A 22,304-nucleotide genomic window follows, 5' to 3' on the forward strand; every position below is an offset into this window, starting at 1 on the left:
TTACTATTCAGTGGTTCTAGCTTTAATTTCCCTCCCCTTCAACGCTTCTACTACAAACCCAGTGACTGGACATCTGCAGGAGAGCAGCAGACTCTCTGACACCGAAGGAGTCAGTGCCTGGTTCCAGGCACCTCTACATCCATCCTCGGAAGCTTTCTCTTCAAAAGACAAAAAGTTGACCTCATCCAACTGTCTGTCCTCCAACTTGTCAGGGTTCTAGGTCTAAAACTCTCTAAACTATGCACGGTTGCAGTCAGGGTTACAGCAGGTTTCCCCATCTATCGTAACTCCTCTTTGAATGGACTGGACAAATCAAGGCCAAGAGAAAGCAAATAACTCACACAAGGTCACAAAATCAGACAGCAGTCCTGACTCCAGACCCACAGCTCTTTCTGTTGAGCCTGATACCTGGTACCAAATGTTTATGATGTTGCAGTGTTCTTGTGCATAGAGACAACCTTTTGGCATTACATTTTCTGTGGAAAGGCTTCAGGCTATGTCTTCCCTCCAGAGAGGGTTAGCATGGCCCCTAAGCAAAGATGACATACAAACTGAAGATTAGTTTCAAATTTAGAGATAGATTTTGGACTATACTCCTCTTTGTCTTTAAACTATTTATACTGAACATTGTGTGCTTGTTAATGTAATTGCTTTGTTAAATACAATACTGAAGGCTGAGCCCTGGTCATAACAGAGCCTGGGGGATCACTTGCAACACATTCTTTCATCTAGAGGAGCTGTTGCCTCAGTGTACCGTGGTCAACCACTTACTGAAAGGATACTGATTCATAGTGTCCTTGGAGACTGAAATGGGAACAACCAGTGGTGAGATGGAAGGCACACACATTTAATTAGCAAATATTATGTTCTAGACTCTTCACTGCCCGGCACACTAGTTAAAGCAGTCATACTCATTCAAACCCAACTACGACCAATGCCAAATGATGAACCTCAGGCAGTTTATCTAACCTCTCAGTTACATAGGGATGTCTGTACGATGAAACTGATGCCATTCCTTACCTGTAAAGGTCACTATGGTAATGAAATAAAGTACTATGTATAAAGAATCAGGGGCAGAGCCCAGGACTGTTGCTTAGTGACTGCTGTGATGCTGCAAGTTAGTATATGAATAAATGTAAATATACAGTCACACAAAACGATGACACATTTTACCATAATGAAAAGATTCACATCAACTATCACAGAATAGCTATGTAACAGGCATAAAGGGATTCAAGCCAAACCAACAAGGAATGAACATGGGTTCTGTGTTCTTAGTATCCCGTTATTTACCGACTGAGGTTAATCAACATTTCTCAGAGCATCCTTCACGCAGAGTGAGGAACACTGGAGGACTGTGGTACCAGACAGCAAAATTGGTTTCCAAGCCCTTTTTATTTTTATTTTTAAGCTACATTCTTGATCCCAACTACCCCTTCTTATAGAGTATGCCACAGCATGTATGTAACTCTTACATACTCTTAGCAGGTACTTCTCTCCTTCTACCTGGTGGGTCCCTGGGTTGGAACTCAGTTGTCAGGCACAGTGGCAAAAGCCTCTATCACTGAGCAATCTTGCCATCCTGGCCTGTCTTAACTTCCGATTGCAGGGTTTTCAGGCAACCTGTATGTAATTCACACCATTTGAAGGGTCTGTAGTCCCAACAAGACTTTGTGGAACAGTCAGGAAACGGTTTTCTTTCTGTTTGTATGTCTTAAGACAGGCTGACCTTGAACTCCTTATGTGGCTGAGGATGATCTTGAACTCAGTCCTCCTGCCTCTGACCCCCCAGTGCTGGGATTAAGTCCTCCTGCCTCTGAGTCCCCCCGGTGCTGGGATTACAAGGGCATGCCACAATGCCCGTCTTAGAGATGTGCACGATGTTTAAGAGGCATTGCCTCATTTTTGTTACGAATTTGTTTTTGTTTTGAGACAGGGTTTCTCTGTGTAGCCCTGACTGTCCTGAAACTCACTTTGTAGACCAGGCTTGTCTTAAAACTCAGAGGTCCTCCTGCTTCTAGAAGCATTGTTTCCGATGCTTGGCATGCATGTTTATGGACACAAGTTTGTAACATACAAGGGTTCATCTGTGAGGGACTAAACTAAACTTTATTGCCTCAAGAACAAGATGGGCTACATAAATTGTGCCCATCCATATAACAGAATATATTCAACCTGAGACTCTAGAATAATATTAATGACCTAGAAGAATATTTACAATATGTTATCCTTTATAAAACTCATCAAAATGTCCTGTGATATACATCTTAATGCTAATAACAGTCATCTTGGGTAGTGATGTTGAAGTTTTTCTTTATTTTGTAACTTTTCTGAAATAAACACATCATGAATTTTTGAAGGAAATACAACTTGTTAAAAACTACAAGTCTGGCCCCTATTAAGCAGCGTGAGAAAGGCCCTAAGTTCCTACTGCCCATCAGAAGACAAGGTGCCAACCGTGTGCCCTTGGGAGCAAGCAGCATGACGTACACTGGGTCCCACCATAAACACCTGCCTGGAGAAAGATGTGGCCCTGGGCTGCTCAGCTACTGCAGCCGAACTGGCAACTTTTGAGATGGAATCAACTACCCTCTTGCTTGTCACCCTTTTCTGAGCCTTGGTTGCTCTCAACACCTCCAGTAGGCTTGGAGGCAGTAAGGGAGAAAGCAGAGGTCAGCAGAGCAATACATCATACTGCCAGCCTCAGGACACAGTGACACATGTAGCCTCAGCCAGGACAGGCCCTGAGCCCAGTTCCATCTGGTGACCTCCTTCCATGCAGGGTGGAGCCTGTCTCTACCTCCCAAGCCATCTGCACACTTAGCCTCTGTCCTGACTCTCCCTGTGCAAGGTCAGCCCCACAGGGCCATCTTTAACCCTTTCCCCAGAGCCTGATCCAGTCCTTGCTTATCCTAGTAGATAGACCTACCTTCTACCCCTACTCCCTGCACAATCACTTTTACCATTTCTCATGTCCCCTTCATAGCAAGTTCTCTGGGAACTTTTTATTCCTTGCCTCCCTTGAGCCAGCATCCCTTGTTTAAACTTCGCTCCTTTTTTGGCCCCATTTTGTAGTCTCCCTGATTGGTCTGAATGCCTTCCCAATTTGGTTAGCGAGTTTGCCTTCTTAGGCTCCTGCTCTGTTTTATTTATTGTCGAATATTTCCAATGCTCTGAATCAAAGTGAATAAGAAGAGTTATTTTATTGTTAAAGATGTAAACAGTCTACAGGTTCATATATGCAGGCAGTGTTGCCTCAGATGTTTTTCTGCTGCTCTTCTGTAACGGACTTGGAAGGAGTCCTGTCTCACTGCCTGGCTGATGCAACAGCTACTACCTTTGTGCACAGGTGGCTGCTCTTTTAAGTGGTTCTCACAATGTGGAACTCAATACGTTATTGTGACCTGATATACATCCAGTTACAAGCACTTTGTGTAGGGCTTGACACATCAATATCCTTGAAATAGAAGAAATGAATGGGTTAGAATGGCTCATCATCAACTCTGCTGTTTATAGGGTAAGGTAAGTCTGAGGTTCCATATTGGTAGGGTGAATATGATTTATGAGATCTCAGATGATGTGTATCAATTGGGGGGGGGGTTTCAGGTACAAGATAGGCAGACGGAGACTACATTATGGTTCTACCTACTAACAAGTGTACATCTTCCCATCCCTTATTTCTCCTTGGCTCCCTAAGGCATAGTGGTTACCATAGCAGCCAGGTGCTGATGATGCCTCCAGGGTACAGCAAGGTAAAATTGAGCCAGCTCTTAAGTCCTTACTTTGCCATGCTGTTGCAGGCCAAGGTGAAATGGTCTGAAGTCTAGCCTTTTGTCAGGCCCCCAAACTATCTTGGATCATTTAGCCTCCTAAACCTTGCTTCTGTAGACTGCAATCAGGGCTCTGGAATACCCTTCCAGAGACTCTCCTCCCCAGGTTGTGTCTCCTGGCACTCTGCCTGGTTGCCTTGGAGATAGGTTCCACTGCGGACAAAGGAGGGAGCTGGGTCCTGCTTCCTCCTGATCCTGCCGATGAGGATTTTTAGACCGTGGAGACTGCGCTGCCCTGCCTTACACTTACCCTCTTTCCCCACGTTCTCTATAAAGTGTAGTTTGCCTCCTCTTCCCACTGACGAAGACATGTGTAAGAGTGTGACCACAGGTGAGTGGAAGAAGGTCTTCTACGAGAAGATGGAGGAGGTGAAGCCAGCGGACAGCTGGGACTTCATCATAGACCCCAACCTCAAGCACAATGTGTTGGCCCCTGGCTGGAAGCAGTACCTGGAACTTCATGCCTCAGGCAGGTGAGTAGCCCAGCAATAAGGAGCCCGAAGGTAGCCTCTGGAACCTTACTTAGCCTGGGGCATCTTCTACGGAGAGAGGACAAACAGAACCCATGCTTGCTGGGTCTCACTGTTAGGCCAAGGTAAACTAGAAGACAGGTAGTCCCTCAAAGGAGGTGGGGACCCTCAGTGTGAGTCTAGGCTTTCTGCTGATTGCAGGAGAACTTCTCTTCTTGTGGCTTCTCCACTTGGCAAATAAAGAGGTGGATCATACTTATGAGTTTCTGACTCTTGACAGCTTACACATTTTTAGATTTCAATGATGTCTTTAAGAGTAGCTGTGAACTGAGAGAAGAGGGGCTTAGGTTCACCAGGGCTCAAGGGAATCTGTGCTCTTGTATTGGGGATGTTTACTGGTTAATTCTGGTTAATTCAGCCCCATTTGGTTTAAAACAGTGAACACACGAGTCATGTTAGAAACTAACTCTGCGGTGTCTCCATGACACTTGAGCAATCCACCCCCCTCTCTGGGTTATGCTTTCTCCACTTGCTGAATGAAGGGCTATCCTAGAGCTTCACCTTCTGCTCCAGGCATGAATGATGGTGACAATTATCTAGAATTTGTTATGGCTGCTGAGTATTGGACCCTTTCCAGATTCAGCTAAGTACCCAAATTTTAGAAGGCTCCCACGTGATTTGTAGGTACAAAGATACCCGAGAATAGCTACATTCTAGTCCGTGGGTCCGGTCGATGGGTTTATTTTAAGTCTTTACTTTGGGGGCCTGAGTGAGGGCAGAAAGGTAGTACAGGTGTCTGGGTTAAAAGCGAAGGCCTCCCTGCTTAGCTTGGCTCATTCTCAAGTCGTCTCCTGCCAGCATTGCTGGACGCTGATTCTGACTCTCAGTAAATAAATGTGTGTACACCAAGGGCTCTTATGCTGTGTCTTGAACCAAAATGAACGATAGGTGATTTCTGTGGCCCCTACAGTTCTGACATGGCCTGAGTGAGGGAAATAGCTGCTAAATATGTGAATAAACCCAATGGCTAAAATGAAAACATGGGGCGCCTGGATCAGATGGTAGGAGGGTGCTGCTTCCCAGAGGTTCTTGTAGGGTAGGGTGGGAAGGATTTGTGGCTAACTTGGACTTGGTCACTGACTTGTGAATCCCTGCTGGCCTTAGTCAGTGGGAGATTCTGGCCCCTGGGGGAAGGTGGGTCATGTTGTTCTCACAGTGCCTCCACTTCCAGGACGTGGGAATGCATTAGCTCTGGGCCAGTGCTAGCCTGTTCAGTGTTGACAGGCTTCTGTATCTATTAGCCTGCAAAATTCAGATTTGCTATTGGACTTCCACACAGTATAGGCAGAGAGGGCTCACTTAATGTACCCAGAGCATTTTATAGATGAAGAATGAATTCATCAGAATTGGGATGAGGGACAAGGCCTGAAGGAACCAGGCTGAAGGGAGACTCGGACTCTGGAAAGCAACTAGGGAGCAAACCATTACTAGATGCCCGATGGCAAGTCTGGGAGACTGCTCTTGTCCCTTGGGCACTCACATAGAGCAAGGAGGATGGCGTCCTGGGGAAACTAATGGACCCTGGGGACTGTCAACACACCGCCCTACCTCCGGGCTCTGTTTTTGTCAGCATCCACATCTCCTCACCCTTTCCTGGCCTGTTTCCTCCCTCCACATGACCCTCTCTTCTTTTTCTTTCCACCGCTGGCAGGTTCCACTGTTCCTGGTGCTGGCACACCTGGCAGTCACCCCATGTAGTCATCCTCTTCCACATGTACCTGGACAAGGCTCAGCGCGCTGGTTCGGTGCGCATGCGTGTGTTCAAGCAGCTCTGCTACGAGTGCGGTACAGCACGGCTGGATGAGTCCAGCATGCTGGAGGAGAACATCGAAAGCCTGGTGGACAACCTCATCACCAGTTTGCGAGAGCAGTGCTACGGGGAGCGTGGTGGCCACTACCGCATCCATGTGGCCAGCCGGCAGGACAACCGGCGACACCGCGGAGAGTTCTGCGAGGCCTGCCAGGAAGGCATCGTGCACTGGAAGCCCAGTGAGAAGCTGCTGGAGGAGGAGGCGACCACCTACACCTTCTCCCGTGCTCCCAGCCCCACCAAACCGCAGGCTGAAACAGGCTCAGGCTGCAACTTCTGCTCCATTCCCTGGTGCTTATTTTGGGCCACGGTTTTGATGCTCATCATCTACCTGCAATTCTCCTTCCGTACTTCTGTCTAAGCTTGGGGTGGGGAGTCAGTTGGTGGGAAGGGGTGAGGTGAGACCTGGCTTGGGAATGGGTCACATTTTAATGTGATGCAGTTATTGATTTGGTGGGAACTCTGAATATTTATCCATTTTTCCCCCTATCTGTAGAATTAAGTGTCTGGGCTGGATGGTTGATTTCTCAAAAGAAATCCAGGGTTCCGAAGTCCTTCTAGGTACCTCAGGAATGTATGATTTGGGAAGTAGTCAATGAGTGAGTTGCTTTCTCCTAACCCAATATCGGCCCCCACCCTCAACTTCTGCCTTTTCCCTTGCTGTAATCAGAAGAGAACTACTTTCCATGGTGTTCCATGTAGGACTTTTATATATACATATATACAATATATGTGTATATATAAACACAATATATATATGTACATATATACATATGTATGTATATATACAAGCTTGCATACACTATATGCATATATATATGCTTAAAAAGAAAACAAGCTTGGAAATTATAGGACTAGGTTATCTCTAAAGATCTTAAAGCCAAGGAACTTACTTGACTTTGCTCTCTTGGTATTTTCACCCTGTCCTCATTATTAACCATAGCATCTAGCTGGAGCTTTAAAGAACCTCTTTGCCTTCAATATGAGCCTGCCTCAGGCACACACAGAAGTTTCTCCTGAAGGTAAAGAGGTAGGGCCACTGGGTCGCTGGCTCCACTGCAGTGTGCATGTGTTCCCCAGACTTGAAGCTTCTGGTATCTTGTCCTTCGGGTGGATCCCAAGGTCTGTCTGCTTGACAAAGGGGTGGCAGTTGAGGTAGAGTCACAGGGTGAGGCCTCACACTCAGTGCTTGTGAAGTGGCATAATTTAGAGAGGTTTGGGAGGAAACCACATAGAATAATGACTCCCCGTTATAGTGGAGAGCTTTCAGGGTTCAGGGTACTTGTGTCTCGAATAGGGGAACAGGGGCCTGGTCGCCTATGATTTTTGCTGAAAGGGTAGAAGACTGGTTTTCCACATTGGCTTTCTACCTGGACCACAGTGATAGAGGATGCATTAAATATACAAATAACTTGTTGGTAGAGAGTGCCTAGAAGCTCACATCCTTTCAAAATGGGGTACATTACGGTTTGCAGCCACAGGATTGGAGACACCCTGATAACAGAGAGTAAGGCTGGTGGGGAAAGGTGAAGGGCCGGGAATAGGATGCTCCCCACCCTGAGCTCTCGAGGCCATTGTTCACTGTCTGAGTTAGTAACCAACTTCCTGTCCTCCAGCCAGGTCTATAGAAAGTCACAATGCCTGTAGTGTGGGAGATAGGAAAGCTACTTACATAAAGACCTTCAGGGTGTCATTAATGCACCATTGAGATTCCCCACATGGTCCTTGATGTCCATTGGGCCATTAGTGTCCCCTCTCAGTATCCTGTCTTCTTTCTTACTGAGACTCTGTCTAGCCATTGTGCTGGGCCAAGAAAATCAGCACAAGGCAAGTGTCACCATGACAGTAGCAACCAGCTGTGACTTCTTCCTTCGCAGTATTAATTTCTTTAGTCAGCCACACATCCTGGGCACCACTCTCTAGTAAGTTCTGATCTGGGTCCATACAGTAGGCACCTTGAGCCAGGTTGAGACTGTCAGAGTCATCTGCTCATTTCAGGGCTTCTCAGCCTTGGCTCTATGTTAGGAACCCTGGGAGCTTTTAAAGCAATATTAATGACCTAAACATCCGAGTTAGAGCAAACCTCTGCTGCCTGGTGTAATACGTCAATGAAAGGGGCAGCTTCATTTGCATCCAGTTTATAAACAATGCCTGGCAATCTCCTCTGATGAATCTCCCTGGCTTTCTCAGAAATCTAGGGCTCACTTTCCCTCCTCAGTTGCCTTCCCTCTCATCCCGTTACCTGGGAGTACAGTCCTCCTTCTCCTTTCCCACCATGGAGATCCGTTGTGACAAGGGTGTTACCCTGCTCTCTGGTCTCCATTACTGAGACTTTCTTGCCTTGCTAGAATGCCTACACATCTGACCCGCTGTAATCTCTTAGTATCGGAGATACTCCCGATTAGAATGTAAATTCCAGCCAGCACAGTCTCCCTGGATTGTCTTTTACCTCTATTGAGCACAGAACAAGAGCTCAGGAAGATTTTGTTGAACGACTAAGTGAATCAATAGCTAGGCTATCGCCAGCCTCATCTTTGCTTCTGTGTACTGTTTGTTTGTGAGAATATGTATAGTCCCCTTTTCATAGGACCACCTAATTTCCTAGATCTTCTACCCATCAACCCCAAATAAACTATTTAAACCAAAGCACTTAGAGGACAGGGTTGGTTTGTTTAAGATGCTAACATGGATTTAGACAAGCGGTGCTGAGCTCTCCAGACCTGGAAGCTGTGGGTTCTGTTGTAACTCTGGATTGGTTGCCCTTGGGACGTTCAGCGCCTCATTTTGTCTCTACCTCAGGTGGCCTAACTTGGGGGCTAAAACATCTCTAGTTCTTTCCTTGTCTCATCCTTATGAAGCCTGGTCCTTCACATGTCCCATTGCTGGGCTACCCAGCCGGTTTCCGAGCACCCTGGATGACAGAGAGAGCATCACTGGTCAAGGCAGCCCATACCGCCTTGGGCTAGCTCTGCCTGGTAAAGAAGCCTGCTTCTTTTGGGGTCTCCTCCAAAGGATTGGTGTTTTGCAGTTCCCAGTTCCCAAGTGGAAGGGCACAGGGAAGGCTCCTTCCTTTTCCTAACCTGGGTCTTTCTCAGCACTGCAGCTAGGGCATCCTTTTAATCCGAGTGAGGCTCTGCTACCCCTCTGCTCCCTTCCCCACTCTATAGAAGCCAGAGAGAGCATGGCTCTAATAGTCTTATAACCCCTTTTAGCACCCTTCCTTCTGAGGCTACACTGGCTTCTGTGCTGTTCTTTATACATGCTGGAAATCCTCTTCCCTAGGCCCTGATCCCATTCCCTCCACCACGAATGTTCTCCAGAAAGGCTCCTGGCTCATTCTCTGACCCCCCTCAAGTCTTCTGTGAGTGTCACCCTTGGTCAGGCTTTCCTTGTCATGCTATTTTACGCCACAACCTGCATCTGCACCTCACACTCCATTTCTGGCTATTTTCCTGTACTCTCTTCCTCTCCCTCCTCCTCTTCCTCTCCCTCCTCCTCCTCCTCCTCCTTCTTCTTCTTCTTCCTCTTCTTCTTCTTCTTCAAGATTTATTTATTTTATGTATATGAATACACTGTAGCTGTCTTCAGACACACCAGAAGAGGGCGTCAGATCCCATTACAGATGGTTGTGAGCTACCGTGTGGATGCTGGGAATTGAACTCAGGACCTCTGGAAGAGCAGTCAGTGCTCTTAACCGCTGAGCCATCTCTCCAGCCCATATTTCCTGGATCCCCAGAACTCTGAAGCTAAGACAGGGCCTTATTTGTTGGTGTCTTATAAGGATTGGGACCCACAGAACCAGGGCTTAGGATGGAGGGGCAGGGAAGCAAGAGCCTTAGTTTGCTTGTTATCAGTATCATGTGATAAATACCATGGCAGCCAAAAGCAAATTGGAGAGGAACGGGTTTATTTCATCTTACAATTCCAGAGAATCACCAAGGGAAGTCAGGGCAGGATCTTAAGCAGGGTAGGAACCTGGAGGCAGGAGTTGAAACTGTGCCCATAGAGGAGTACTGCTTATTGGCTTGCTCAGTCTACTATCTTATACAACCGAGAACCACATGCCCAGGGGTGACATTGCCCTCAGTGGGCTAAGCCCTCTCACATAATCGTTAATCTAGAGAATGTCTTCCAGGCCTGTCTATAGACAACCAGGTGGAGGAATTTTCTCAATCCAGATTCAAATTGACGAGACACCTAACCAGTATAAGAGAGTAGGGGGAAAGACAATAGAAGGGGCTGCTATTAAATTAGTAGCCTAAATTGATGTCTGTTTGCTAAGTCTCTGGATCAGTTACCTCCTGTAACTGTGACTAAAATACCTCAGAGTGCAATGTCGGGGTAGAAACATCTGTTTTACCTTGGAGCTTCAAGGCTGTCATTCTGTGGTGCTTGCCTCCGCATGCTTGGACAGAATGTCATGGTGGCAGAAGGAGCTTCCTCATGATGAAGACAAACATAATGTGACAAGGAAGGGACACACCCTTCCAAGAGCCTACACACCCCACCCCCAGTTACCTACTCATTCCAGCTAGACCCCACTCCTGAAAGCTTCCAGAACTTTCCAATTGGCTTTACCCGGTAGATATCAGGTGTTTCTCATGTAGCAAGACAGAGGCCAATTCTTTAGGCAGCTCCCAGTCTGATTAGAACACTGCAATTAAAGTCTAGGCTTTGTTCATACGATCCATTCCACTTTCTCTGGAAGAGTAAGTGAGCTGAGATGAGAAAAAATACATTTTCTAGAATTTCATGTTTCCACATGTTTGATGGCTCTCCAGCTTGACTATAAGGTTATTTTAGCTATCCTATGATTGTTTTGTAATGTTCCTGTGGGAGAACACACACTTGGAGCCGCCTAGTATGGTTATACCATTTTGCTACAATGGCTTCAAATGCTCCTCTTGTTCTTCACCTCATTAGAACTGGCATTTGCACAGGGCAATACTGATGCTGCCAGGAAACCAGACTCCCCACAGGGCAGTAGGGATGATGCTATGGAACCAGAATCTCTACAGGGTGGTGGGATGCTGCCCTGGGACCAGCCACTGCACAGGGTGGTGGGATGTTGCCATGGGACCAGCCACTGCACAGGATTGTGGGATGCTTCCATGGGACCAGCCACTGTACAGGGTTGTGTGATGCTGCCCTGGGACCAGCCTCTGCACAGGGTGGTGGGATGCTGCCCTGGGACCAGCCACTGCATAGGTTGGTGGGATGTTGCCATGGGACCAGCCTCTGCACAGGGTGGTGGGATGCTGCCCTGGGACCAGCCACTGCATAGGTTGGTGGGATGTTGCCATGGGACCAGCCTCTGCACAGGGTGGTGGGATGCTGCCCTGGGACCAGCCACTGCATAGGGTGGTGGGATGCTGCCCTGGGACCAGCCACTGCATAGGGTGGTGGGATGCTTCCATGGGACCAGCCACTGCACAGGGTGGTGGGATGTTGCCATGAGACCAGCCTCTGCACAGGGTGGTGGGATGTTGCCATGGGACCAGCCTCTGCACAGGGTGGTGGGATGTTGCCATGGGACCAGACACTGCATAGGGTGGTGGGATGTTGCCATGGGACCAGCCTTTACCCAGGGTGGTGGGATGCTTCTTCTTATGGTTCCATGTATTTCTCCTTTCACTCTACAGGTAAATTCCAACACTCTCTAGTAGTTTCTTGTTTACATCACTTCCTCTGCATTTCATTTATGTGAGGAGAAACTCAGTGCTTCTCATTAGAATGCTTGTTGCCTCCTCTGCCTTGGCTCTCACGGACCCTCTTTGTAACTCTAAGGCGTTATGATTATGAAGGCTATTTAGAGGTCTCTGTAGACATCATGGCCAACAGAGTGATGTAAGAGGCAAGAAGGTGGCTTGGTTCAACATGACTCAGTAGTTGATGTTGGTTCAAACTCTGAGAATCTGACCTGGAGTAGTTTATTTTAGGCATATTGAAGCACAGCACAATTTATAAAAAAAAGTTTCCTAGTGATAATTAACCCAATCCCATGTGCACAACAAAGCTTAACACTTCACTACATTGAAACTCTGTAAAGTACATGAAACATCTTCTATAAAGATAGGTTCTATACATTAAGCGAGAAAACAAGCTCGAGCTAGGGGAAAAGGGGCGGGGGAGATCCAACGTGGTCTCACCATAAAGACAGAGCAAAGGTCTCCAGGCTATTACCCAAGTCTGCTCCCAGCCTTCTGGGTGGAAACCAGGTTTTACACCTCCCCCTTTGGAGAGACAACCCTGCCTGCTTAACATTCCTGTCTCCCCACGGCTTTGTGAGCACAAGGACTTGCATGCCTCCTACATTTAGGGAAGTAAACACTTGCAAAGCCATGGGTATGAGAGTTGGAAGACCCATTAGAGACTTGATCACTTATTAACCAGACAATAAAATGTCACCAGACCGTAGAAGTGTCTTGTTTCCAAACCTGTGAAGAGATGCACAGCAAGGAAACCGTATTTTTTCCTGGAGGGACACACAGACATCCATTCCGCCCAGAGACGGCAGTGAGGGCAGATGGAAGAAACAAGGCCCCCCAAGGCTAGCTCGGTGAAGCACTGAGTTTATCCCTTATGGAAGTGTGAGGGGCAGCTGCAGCCTTGAGAAGCCTGCTGCCCATGAGGATGAGGGCTCCCAAATGCTGTGACCCTAGCACCACCTGGAGGCCCTTTGGCAGGTGGAGACATGCAATTACTGCTTACCAACGTGGCCTTGTGCATCTTGGCAATTCCAAAATTTTCCTGAAATTTGAAAGTTTTGTCTACTTTCCAAGCTTGTAAGTTCTGTTTATTCCCTCAGTTTCAAGACCCTCAACTCCTAGAGAAAATGTTGGCGTTAGGACAAAACCACTATACAACAGAGTCCAACCCTTACCTACAGCTTTAGTCTGGAACTTCCCTAGGACTCTTCCCACCATAGGAGACGCTTCTGGTTTTATTAGTCAGCTCTCACCTGTCTCCCTGCTGTCCCCTGTACTTGTGACAGATAAGGAATCCCAGACTTGCTTGTTTATCTTTGCGGAATTCTCCAGGGTGGCTCCACATGCCGCACACAACATGATGAACTTGTTAGATGTACTCAAAGTGTTATAAATAAACTCCTCAGGAGTCATTCCAAAAGCCTGGCCCTTCTCCCACTGCGGTGTCTGCACATGGATTTTGGTGCTTACACTAAGAGGAGACCTACTGGTACCACATGCAGCTCCAGAGGCTGGGATCCTTAATGCTGGGTCAGCAAGAAGTAATGGTTTGACTACATCCCAAAACCCACTGACAGGTCATTAGCCTTCTGGAGAACTCCCCTAAGTCTTGAGAACCAAGAAACTTAACAGAAGGGAAATTAAGGCACCTGTAAAATAAATTAAAGATACAGGACAAAGACCCAGAGTATAAATAGATTAAGAGCCTGACCAGCACAGTGCACCAAGGGTTCATAGATGGTCAGGAAACACAGGGCTGGAAATCACTTGAGGACTAATCCTGCCTCTTACCAGCTAGTACCTGAGTGCTTTAAGTCTTATCCCTCCCTCCATCAAAATAGGCATAACTTTATATTGTTCAGTATTGCTTGGGGCCATGCCTCCTACACGGCACATGACCTACTAAACACTTGAGCCCTTTCTCCCTTCAATTAAGCTCTTCTCCTTTGAGCCCTGACACTCTTTCTGCCCTGTGACTTCATATCATGCCGCTGGTCAATGCTTATGGAAAAAGAAAGTGACGGGGAGATTGAACTCCTAGCCCAGGTTTTGAACTGGCTTGTTTCCGTGCATCCACAGTGCTTTCTTTCCTTGTCTTTCTATTTATTTCACAGCCACGCCATTGCTTTCCCAGAAGCATGGTGACCATACTTCATTCTTCAAAGATTGCCATTTTAAAAAAAATCTCAAACAGAAAACACCAGTGGTTTTCGGGCCCCATTCCTACTGGCTAGAATACCCCAGGAGGACTTTAATTCTTTTCCAAGTCTCCTTCTGTCTCTCTGTAGGACTCCCAACTAAGGCATTTCCTTTGGAGTCATTTCTGGCATTGTTAGTATCCTAGCACATGCAGGGAGGAGATGAAAGCCGATTCCCCTCCACCCCCATTCCCCCACTCCCCACCCTGGAGAAGCAGGTGGACGTGTGTCTGGGGTGCAGAAATCTCACTGATCTGGAAGTTAGACACCTTAGCTCTAGTTCTGGCTCACTGTTACCCAGGCTGCTGACCGTAGATGACTTGGGTTTTCTTCTGCATAAAGTCTCTGAGGCAGGCAGTAACTGAAGGATCCTACACATGTCGGCCTTGCTTCTGCTCTGCTCAGCCATCTCTGTCCTTGGGCATCTCTATCCAGGGGCATCTTGACCCCTATCTCTCTAATGGGCTATAGAACTATTATCCCAGGATTTCCTTATGCCTTTGTCAGTTTGAAATGTGGCCTTTTTATTGAATAAACTCTTAACCTCTTCCTTCCCTTTACTCTTTTGAAGCAAGCTTTCATCAGCCCAATGCTCCCGCTTCTTCTAAAGATGCATATTTGGAAAGGCCCCTCCCTTGGGAGGCTTGGCCTTATGCAAAGCCTTGGGTGGTAATGATGAAGTTTCAGTTTGTGTTCTGTCTTCTCATTTCTTTTTTATTTAGGTCATTAAAAACAATTCAGAATTTTATACTTGAGTGCTGTGTTTATGTCATTTCCACCCCACCCTCTCCTGTCCCCAACTCCTGCCATGTCTTCTCCACTCCTATTAAAATGTATATATAAAGATAGCTTGATGAGTCCATTTAATGTGGATCATAGGCATACTTGTTTCGGACTGACTGCTTATGAATGGATAACCTATTAGGGAGCTCATCTCTAGAGAAGACTGATTCTGCCTCTCTCAGTAGCCATTGACTGCCTACAGCTCTTCACATAGGGGAAAGACCTTGTGAGATTTCCTACATCTATGCTGTTTATTTAGTTAGGGTTTTATTGCTGTGAAGAGACACCATGAACACAGAAACTCTTATAAAGAAAAACATTAAATTGGGACTGGCCTACAGTTTCAGAGGCTTAGTCCGTTTATCGTCATGGCTGGAAACATGGTGATGTGCTGGCAGACATGGTGCTGGAGAAGGAGCTGAGAGTTCTACATCTTGATCCACAGTCAGCAAAAAAGAAGAGTGTGTGCCACACTGGGCATAGTTTGAGCATATGAGTCCTCAAAGCCCTCCCCCACAGCAACACATTTCCTCCAACAAGGTCATACCTACTAATAATGCCACTTCCTATGGCCAAGAATTTAAACACATACGTTTGTGGGGGCCATTCCTATTCAAATCACCACAGTTGCCATGCCTACTAGTGTTGTCATTGTCCAGGCCTTGTTTTGGTGACCATATTATTGAGATTCCATGGTTGCAGCTTCCCTGTCCTACATAGAAGATGCTACCTCACACAGGCATCCTGGTCCCCTGTATCGTAATCTTTGTGTTACCTCTTCTCAATGATCCCCGAACCTTAGGTGAGGGATTATGTTGCATATATATCAGCTGGGGCTGGGCACCCTATGGTTGTTGTTCTCTGCAATTTGACCAACTATGGATTTTTGGGATAGTCTCTGCTGAAAAATAAATAAACTTCTTTGATGAGAGTTGAGAGCTGCACTTATCTGAAGGAATAAAGATAAGTATTTAGAATGTAGTTAGAAAGTATACTGGGAAGTGGCAGTTTTATCTCCTGTCTGGTAAGTTTTTACTTTGTTTTTTCCCCCTATAGATGTAAATATTCTGATATCTGATAACAAGATATTTGTTATATGCAGGATTCATTTACCCAACACATGTCTATTGAGTACATATTTTAATGAGCTAGACGTTGTTCTAGGCATGTAGTATATAACAGAGGATACCAGACTAGCCCCTGTTGTTGATAGTAGACTTACTAGATAATAAACAATATACAATGTATGGCATATTAAATAGTTTCTTTTTAAAAAACAATTAGAAGGATAATTAAATATCAAGGAAAGAAGGAGAAGGGTGTTGGGTTAGTGGGGTGTCCTACGTCCACTCTGCTGCTCAGGGAGGTGGGATGTGGGAGTTTTGACTGTGCTTACCCCACACTGGTGCTGGGTGGGTATTGGGCTATGTGAAACTGTGGGACACCACTCTGGGGGTGGGGGAGCATGGTCTGAGGTCCCCAGGGATCGCCAGAGCTGACTTGAGGGTCCCCTGACCTGTAGGGAGTTCTCAGGCTCTTGGGCACCCCAGGTGCCGCTGGATGCTGCAGAAGAGCTGAGAATGGAGTGGGGGCCTGCAGGCTGGATCTAGCCTGGGGCTGAAGGGAAAGGGGGAGAGATATGGCTGGGTCCCTCAAGGAGGAGAGTCCTTGGCTTGTAGGCTTGGCTTGGTGGAGGCCATGGCTGGGAGTGCTGAGAGGCCTTCTCTGAAAGATTAGGCAGCCGGCTCTTTAGGTGAAGGCCTGTTTCGTTGCTCCCTATGGCGGATCCTGATGAAAAAGAGATAGTCTATGGTTTTAAGGCATTTATTGCCATGGCAGAGAGTAGCGATGAGTAAAACCGTACCCCACTTTCTCAGGGCGGGCCTGAGGTTAAACACCTTTTGCAGGGAGGATTGTCTGGGAAGGGGAGTTTATTGGCTAAGCCTTCTGGCCTTTAGGTACCTCATTAAAAGGGAGATCTGTCTTGAGACTATGTGACCTGTGGAAGGGCTTGGGGTGTTGCCCTTATGTGACTGATGGCCACAGACCTATGGAAAGCTGTGGCCTCATGTCAAGAACCTAGTGTCTAAGAGCATGGCAAAACTCCTACCGTCCCTTGCAGGGTTATCCCCTGCAGGGTCATCGGGGTTTCAAGCCTGTGCTTGACCAGGGACCAGGCTGCTTATCACAGCCTGTACAGAAGAGGATGGAGTTACAAATTTAGGTTGGATAGCTCAATAACAGAAACATGGAAAAGAAAAAAGTTGGAGGGACAGAGAGCAATGACTTGTACCAAGGCCTTGAAACAGGAGCTGAAAGAAAATAAAAAAATTGAGATCTGTGATTCATGTAATGTATGTCAAATAGCCCAAAGAGTTGTTTGTGAGCTTTGAAACCTGGGGCTGAGAAAATAGCAGAACAGGCCGGGACATGCCCGGGCAGGCCCGTCGTTACATGTCCTGACTGGCCTAGTGCCTCCCTATCTCCCGCCCTTCTGACAGTCTGTTGATGTTTAAATGAACCAATCATGTGAAACCGCGCCAATTCCTCCCCCAGCCCCACCCCTTTTCTATAAAAACCCCTAGCTTCCAAGCCTCGTGGTCGAAACCACTGTCTCCTGCGTGAGATACGCTTCGACCCGGAGCTCCGCCATTAAACTACCTCGTGTTCTTACATCAAGTTGGTCGTCTGTTCGTGATTCTTGGGTGTGCGCCAAACGGAAATTGAGTGGGGGTTTCCCCACTAGGTTCTTTCAGAGCAATGTCAAATGCTCACTATGACGGCACAGTAAAAGAGCCAGGAGCAGAGCTCTGAGTGTATAAAGCACAGGTCACAGATCCAGGTCACTGCTGACATGATAGACAGGAAGCCCCTGGAGTTTAACAATCATTGTGTGTGTTACTTTCCTATTGTGATTAAACATCATGACCAAGGAAATTTACAGAAAAGAGGGTTTATTGGGGGCTTACAGTTCCAGAGGGATGACACTGTCATCATCATGATGAGGAAGTGGGGTAGCAGAACCAGCTGGGCCTGCTGCAGGAGGGGGCTGTGTTGGTGTCTGTGGCCCGTGTTACCATTCAAGGCCAGGTGGATGTCCATTGTCTGTGCTGCTGCCTGAAGTCATGTTGATGTGGATGGCCTGTGTTGCCACTTGAGCCCATGTTGATGCCCTTAGTCAGTTTTGCAGCTGGCAGCTGTGTGGATGCCCATGGTTGGTGCTCCCCCCTAGAGGTCATGTTGATGCCCATGGTCCATGCATGTTACCACTGAAGGGCATGTGCATCTTCAAGGTTTGAGCTCCCATAGGAGGCCATGTCGATATTCATGGGCCTGGCTGTCTTCTGGCACCATATTGGTCCCTATAGTTTGTGTTGTCCCAGAGGCCATGTTAATGTCTGTGGCCTGTGCTGCCACCAAGGACTAGGATGTTGTCCATGGCCCATGCTGCGGTAGAGAGCAGTAATGATGTCCATAGTATGTACTAACACCAGAGACCATGCTGAGATGTTGATTGATTCCTGTGGTCTGTGCTGTTACCAGAAATCATGTGGAGATCCATGATCCATACACCTGCTGGTTGTAGAGGGCAAGGGGACTTCTTCTGCAGAGGTATTGAATGCTGTAGACTCAAATGTAAGAAAAAGAGACGTAGAACGATTCTCTGTGAAGCCCTACTCCTTCCCACCCACCCCCACCCCCACAAAAGTGGCAGGCTAGACAAGAAGCCATAGAAGAGAACTATTAGAAAGTGTGATAAGGATGCTGAAGTGATGCTGTCCACAGTTGATGGCTTCTGGTGGGGGTGGGGACGGGCTCAGTTTTCATTAAGGGGCTGGCCACTGTGAGTTTGACCTCGTTTCAGTGGATCTATGGGTAAAACAGATTGGACTCTTCTTTCTCTTTTTAGGTGGAGAGGGGTGGTTACAAGGTGGGGAGCAGACTTAGGAGGTCAGAGGTTGGGATGCGTTATGTCAAATTTCCAAATAATCAATAAAAATATTCCATTGGAAAAAAGAAAAAAGAAATGACAAGATATCAGTAGTAGATCAGAAGGGAGGGCAAGCTAGGGAAAAAAATCAGAGTCATCTGTGTTTAGATGATGCTAAATATCCAGAGACAGTGGCAGCACACAGATAGGGAAGAGTACCCAGGACTGGAGTGTGGGGCTCTCCAGACAGAGGTGGAGAAGATGGAGGAACTCATAGGAGAGATCATGAAGATGGAGGTGCAGGAAGCATTTATGATAGAATGTCTGAACCCAGAAATAGAGCTAGGACCGGGCTCCAGGTCTTCACAGTCAGCCGCAGATCTCTCTGCCCTGGCACAAGTCACCTCCTCTCATGGCACAATCTCACGGCTTGGCTTGGAACCCTGTTGGGATTCCTCACACAGGACAGTATTTCATCACTTCTGAGCGGGACATGGACTTGTGTCTATGTTTTTTTCCCCCAGTGTGTTTGAAGTATTTCATAATTTAAAAATGTACTGAAATAAAAATGACTTAGTGGGAGGCCTAGACTGCCAATTAGGAATTGAGCACACAAGGTCACAGCAAGACAGAAATGTTGTGGAGTTGTTTAAAGGAACAAATTCAGTTGTTATGGGTCCCATTGGCAGGCCTGAAGCATGTATGGTATTTAAAGGACATGGATTAAATAAGCCACATGGTTGTAGGAGTTGGGAAAAATAATGTCACATGATAAATAACCCAAGGGAAGATAAAAGTCCTCATCATCTAACTGGGTCAGCAGCTTCAGAGACCTGGAACCTGGGCTGAGTCTATATGGAACCTGAGAACTCCAGGGTTTGCTCTGATTGGTGCTTGATTATCACTATAGAGTGGAAGAACATAACTTCCTCATCAGTTAGTATCAAGTTACTGCAACAAAGTAGCTGGTGCAGGATATTTAGGGGAAAAAAAGGCCCATTTGGCTTAAGGTTCTAAGAAGCTCAAGGGCATGGCACTTTCTTTGATCTAAGGCAGTGGCTGATGACGGTAGAACGTGTGTGTTAGAGTGAGCACAAATATCCTAAAAGGCGGTGAATGGATCACCACAACCTTTTGAGGGCACAGCCCCGCCGACCAAAGCACTAAGTCCAATCTCCTAAAAATTCTCCCCCCTCTGAACAATGCTACCCTGCAGCCTCTTCTGTCCCTGTTTTTTTTTTTTTTTTTTACTAACTGAGTAACTTCAATCCAAGTCATAAGTCTGGGACAAACAGGCTCCCACATTCTTCAGAGGTTACATTCTGGCAGAATAGTCTAGAACAGTGGCTCTCAAATGATGTTCATTAGAACCACATGGACATCCTCAGAACCTCCAGTGTTCAGGCCTTATGCCAGCCACCCCAAGGGTGAACATATGAGCAGGGGATTCTATCCATAGCCACGCTTCAGAGACCTCTTATTTTGTAGGGGCTAGCAAAAGGACTAACAGAAGCAGTGGGGGAAGGGCACCCCTGCCTGTTCTGACCTGTTTGTCACTCATCATGTATGCCCTGGGCACCACTTGGACTAGACACACCTTCTCATTGTCGCAACATGCTTTGTCCCCCATTTCTCTGGGGGAACTCCCTCGGAGCCTTTGTGATCTGCCTTGATGTTGAAACGGTCCTGGCTTCTTCCCTGTGATCAGAAGCTCATTGCTGGGAAATGAGCCTGTGTTCTAGCATCCAAATGACATTTTCTTGATCTCTTTGGGAAAAAAAAGACCAATGCATACCAGATGCAGGAGAGCACTACAAAGGCCCTGTTTGTCTCCTTGTCTCAGGCTCAGAGTAGCCCACGCTTCCTTGAAGCGTGATGCCAGTAGGCAGAGAAAGACCAGAGACCTGGAAAAGCATCACTCCTTTGGGGTTTGGTCCCTGCTCTGTTTCTTCTTCTGCTAATGCTCTCTGAAGCATTCACAGAGGATGAGATCTTCTTCAGGCCTGGCCCTAGGTTCTCGGCACTCCAGATGCCCAATACTCTCCTTCCCATGGATTAGATTTCAATGCAGAACAATAGATTTCTTGCCTGATGTTCTGAGGCCATCTTGAATCTGTGTTCATTCTCTACACTGAAACTTCATTTGAAGGATGAACTGATCATACATCTTCTTGGTTCACAAAGCTCAAGTCTTTCCTTAACCCAAACCCAAAGCTTCTAGGGCCGTTCATAAATCCTACAGCACTCGGTCTCCCTAGATGGTGTAGTGTTCTTTCTTCTGACTTATCTGTCTCTTCAGGGACAGTTTCCCCTAGATACCCAGGGACACCATGTCACTCAGTTTCCTTCCAGGGACCTTTCACCTCCTTGTGCCCCCATATGATGCTCCCCAGTTTCTGAGGTGCTTTCCTTGTCTTAGTTTCTTACTGTAGAAGAGTTCTGTTCAGTAGACACTACAGCAGAAATACCCTAGCAATGGCATTGCTGCTGAGTCACAGAAATGTTCTGGATCACAGTCTAGAACACCGGGGGACCTTGCCCCATCTCTGTCTCCTCTCATCTGAGTAAATGGACTCAAAGGCTGAGCCTGGGAAATACTGGCTCTCATATTCTTCTGGGAGGGGCATGCCGTATGGGCCGGATAACTTGGAACAGTGATTCTCAGACTGGATGCCTAGTAGAATCATCTAGGCATCTTCTAAGAAGCACCAGTGCTCAAACCTTACAGCAGACGGGAGAAGGACCCAGGAGTCTATGTCCTTAAGGTCCCCCTGTGACCACTGTGTGTTGCCTCATTTCTCAAAAGTTGGTGTGCCTGTCCAGGGATTAATCCCCAGAGTTCATCAGAAACTGCTTGCAAGTCCTGGAAGGTCACTTAATTTTTAAAGACTCTGTTTTAGAATGGCTTTTCATTTATAAAGGTTGTGACGATGGCACAGAGAGTTATGGTGTCTCTCATACTAGTAGTATCTGCTTCGGACATGCTGTCTATCCTTTAGAGCAGTGGTTTTGCTATAATAAACGAACCAACACAGATAGATCGCTCACAATCAAATCCACACTTCGTTAGAATCTCCTTAGTGTTTGCTTCCTCCAGGCCCACATTCCAGGATCCCATATAAGATGCAATTGTTTGTGAGGTCTACTATATGAGTGTCTCAAACTAAGTGGGTTTTTTATTAGATATTTTCGTTATATACATTTCAAATGCTATCCCGAAAGTTCCCTATATCCTCCCCTCCCCACACCCTGCTCCCCTACCCACCCACTCCTGCTTCTTGGCCCTGGCATTCCCTTGTACTGGGGCATATAAAGTTTGCAATACCAAGGGACCTCTCTTCCCAGTGATGACGGACTAGGTCATCTTCTGCTACATATGCAGCTAGAAACACGAGCTCCGGGGGTACTGGTTAGTTCATATTGTTTCAAACTAAGTGTTTTAAAGGCCTTTAAGATATGGTGATGAAGCCAGAGGCCTAAAATCAAGGTGCTGCCTGTCTTTATCTGTTCCTAT

At 46.9% G+C, this 22,304-nt stretch overlaps 1 protein-coding gene across 1 annotated transcript; it reads left to right on the plus strand.

Annotated features, from left to right (window-relative positions):
• Positions 1-3,985: 3,985 nt before the first annotated feature.
• Positions 3,986-8,813, plus strand: Rtp1 (receptor transporter protein 1). Its single transcript, NM_001004151.2, has 2 exons — positions 3,986-4,303; positions 6,012-8,813. Exons 1-2 carry the CDS (start codon positions 4,032-4,034, stop codon positions 6,529-6,531), a joined length of 792 nt encoding a protein of 263 aa, NP_001004151.1. The 5' UTR covers positions 3,986-4,031; the 3' UTR covers positions 6,532-8,813.
• The last annotated feature ends 13,491 nt before the right edge of the window (positions 8,814-22,304 follow it).

The sequence above is a fragment of the Mus musculus genome, chromosome 16 (assembly GCF_000001635.26).
Source record: "Mus musculus strain C57BL/6J chromosome 16, GRCm38.p6 C57BL/6J".
Classification (NCBI taxonomy): domain Eukaryota; kingdom Metazoa; phylum Chordata; class Mammalia; order Rodentia; family Muridae; genus Mus; species Mus musculus.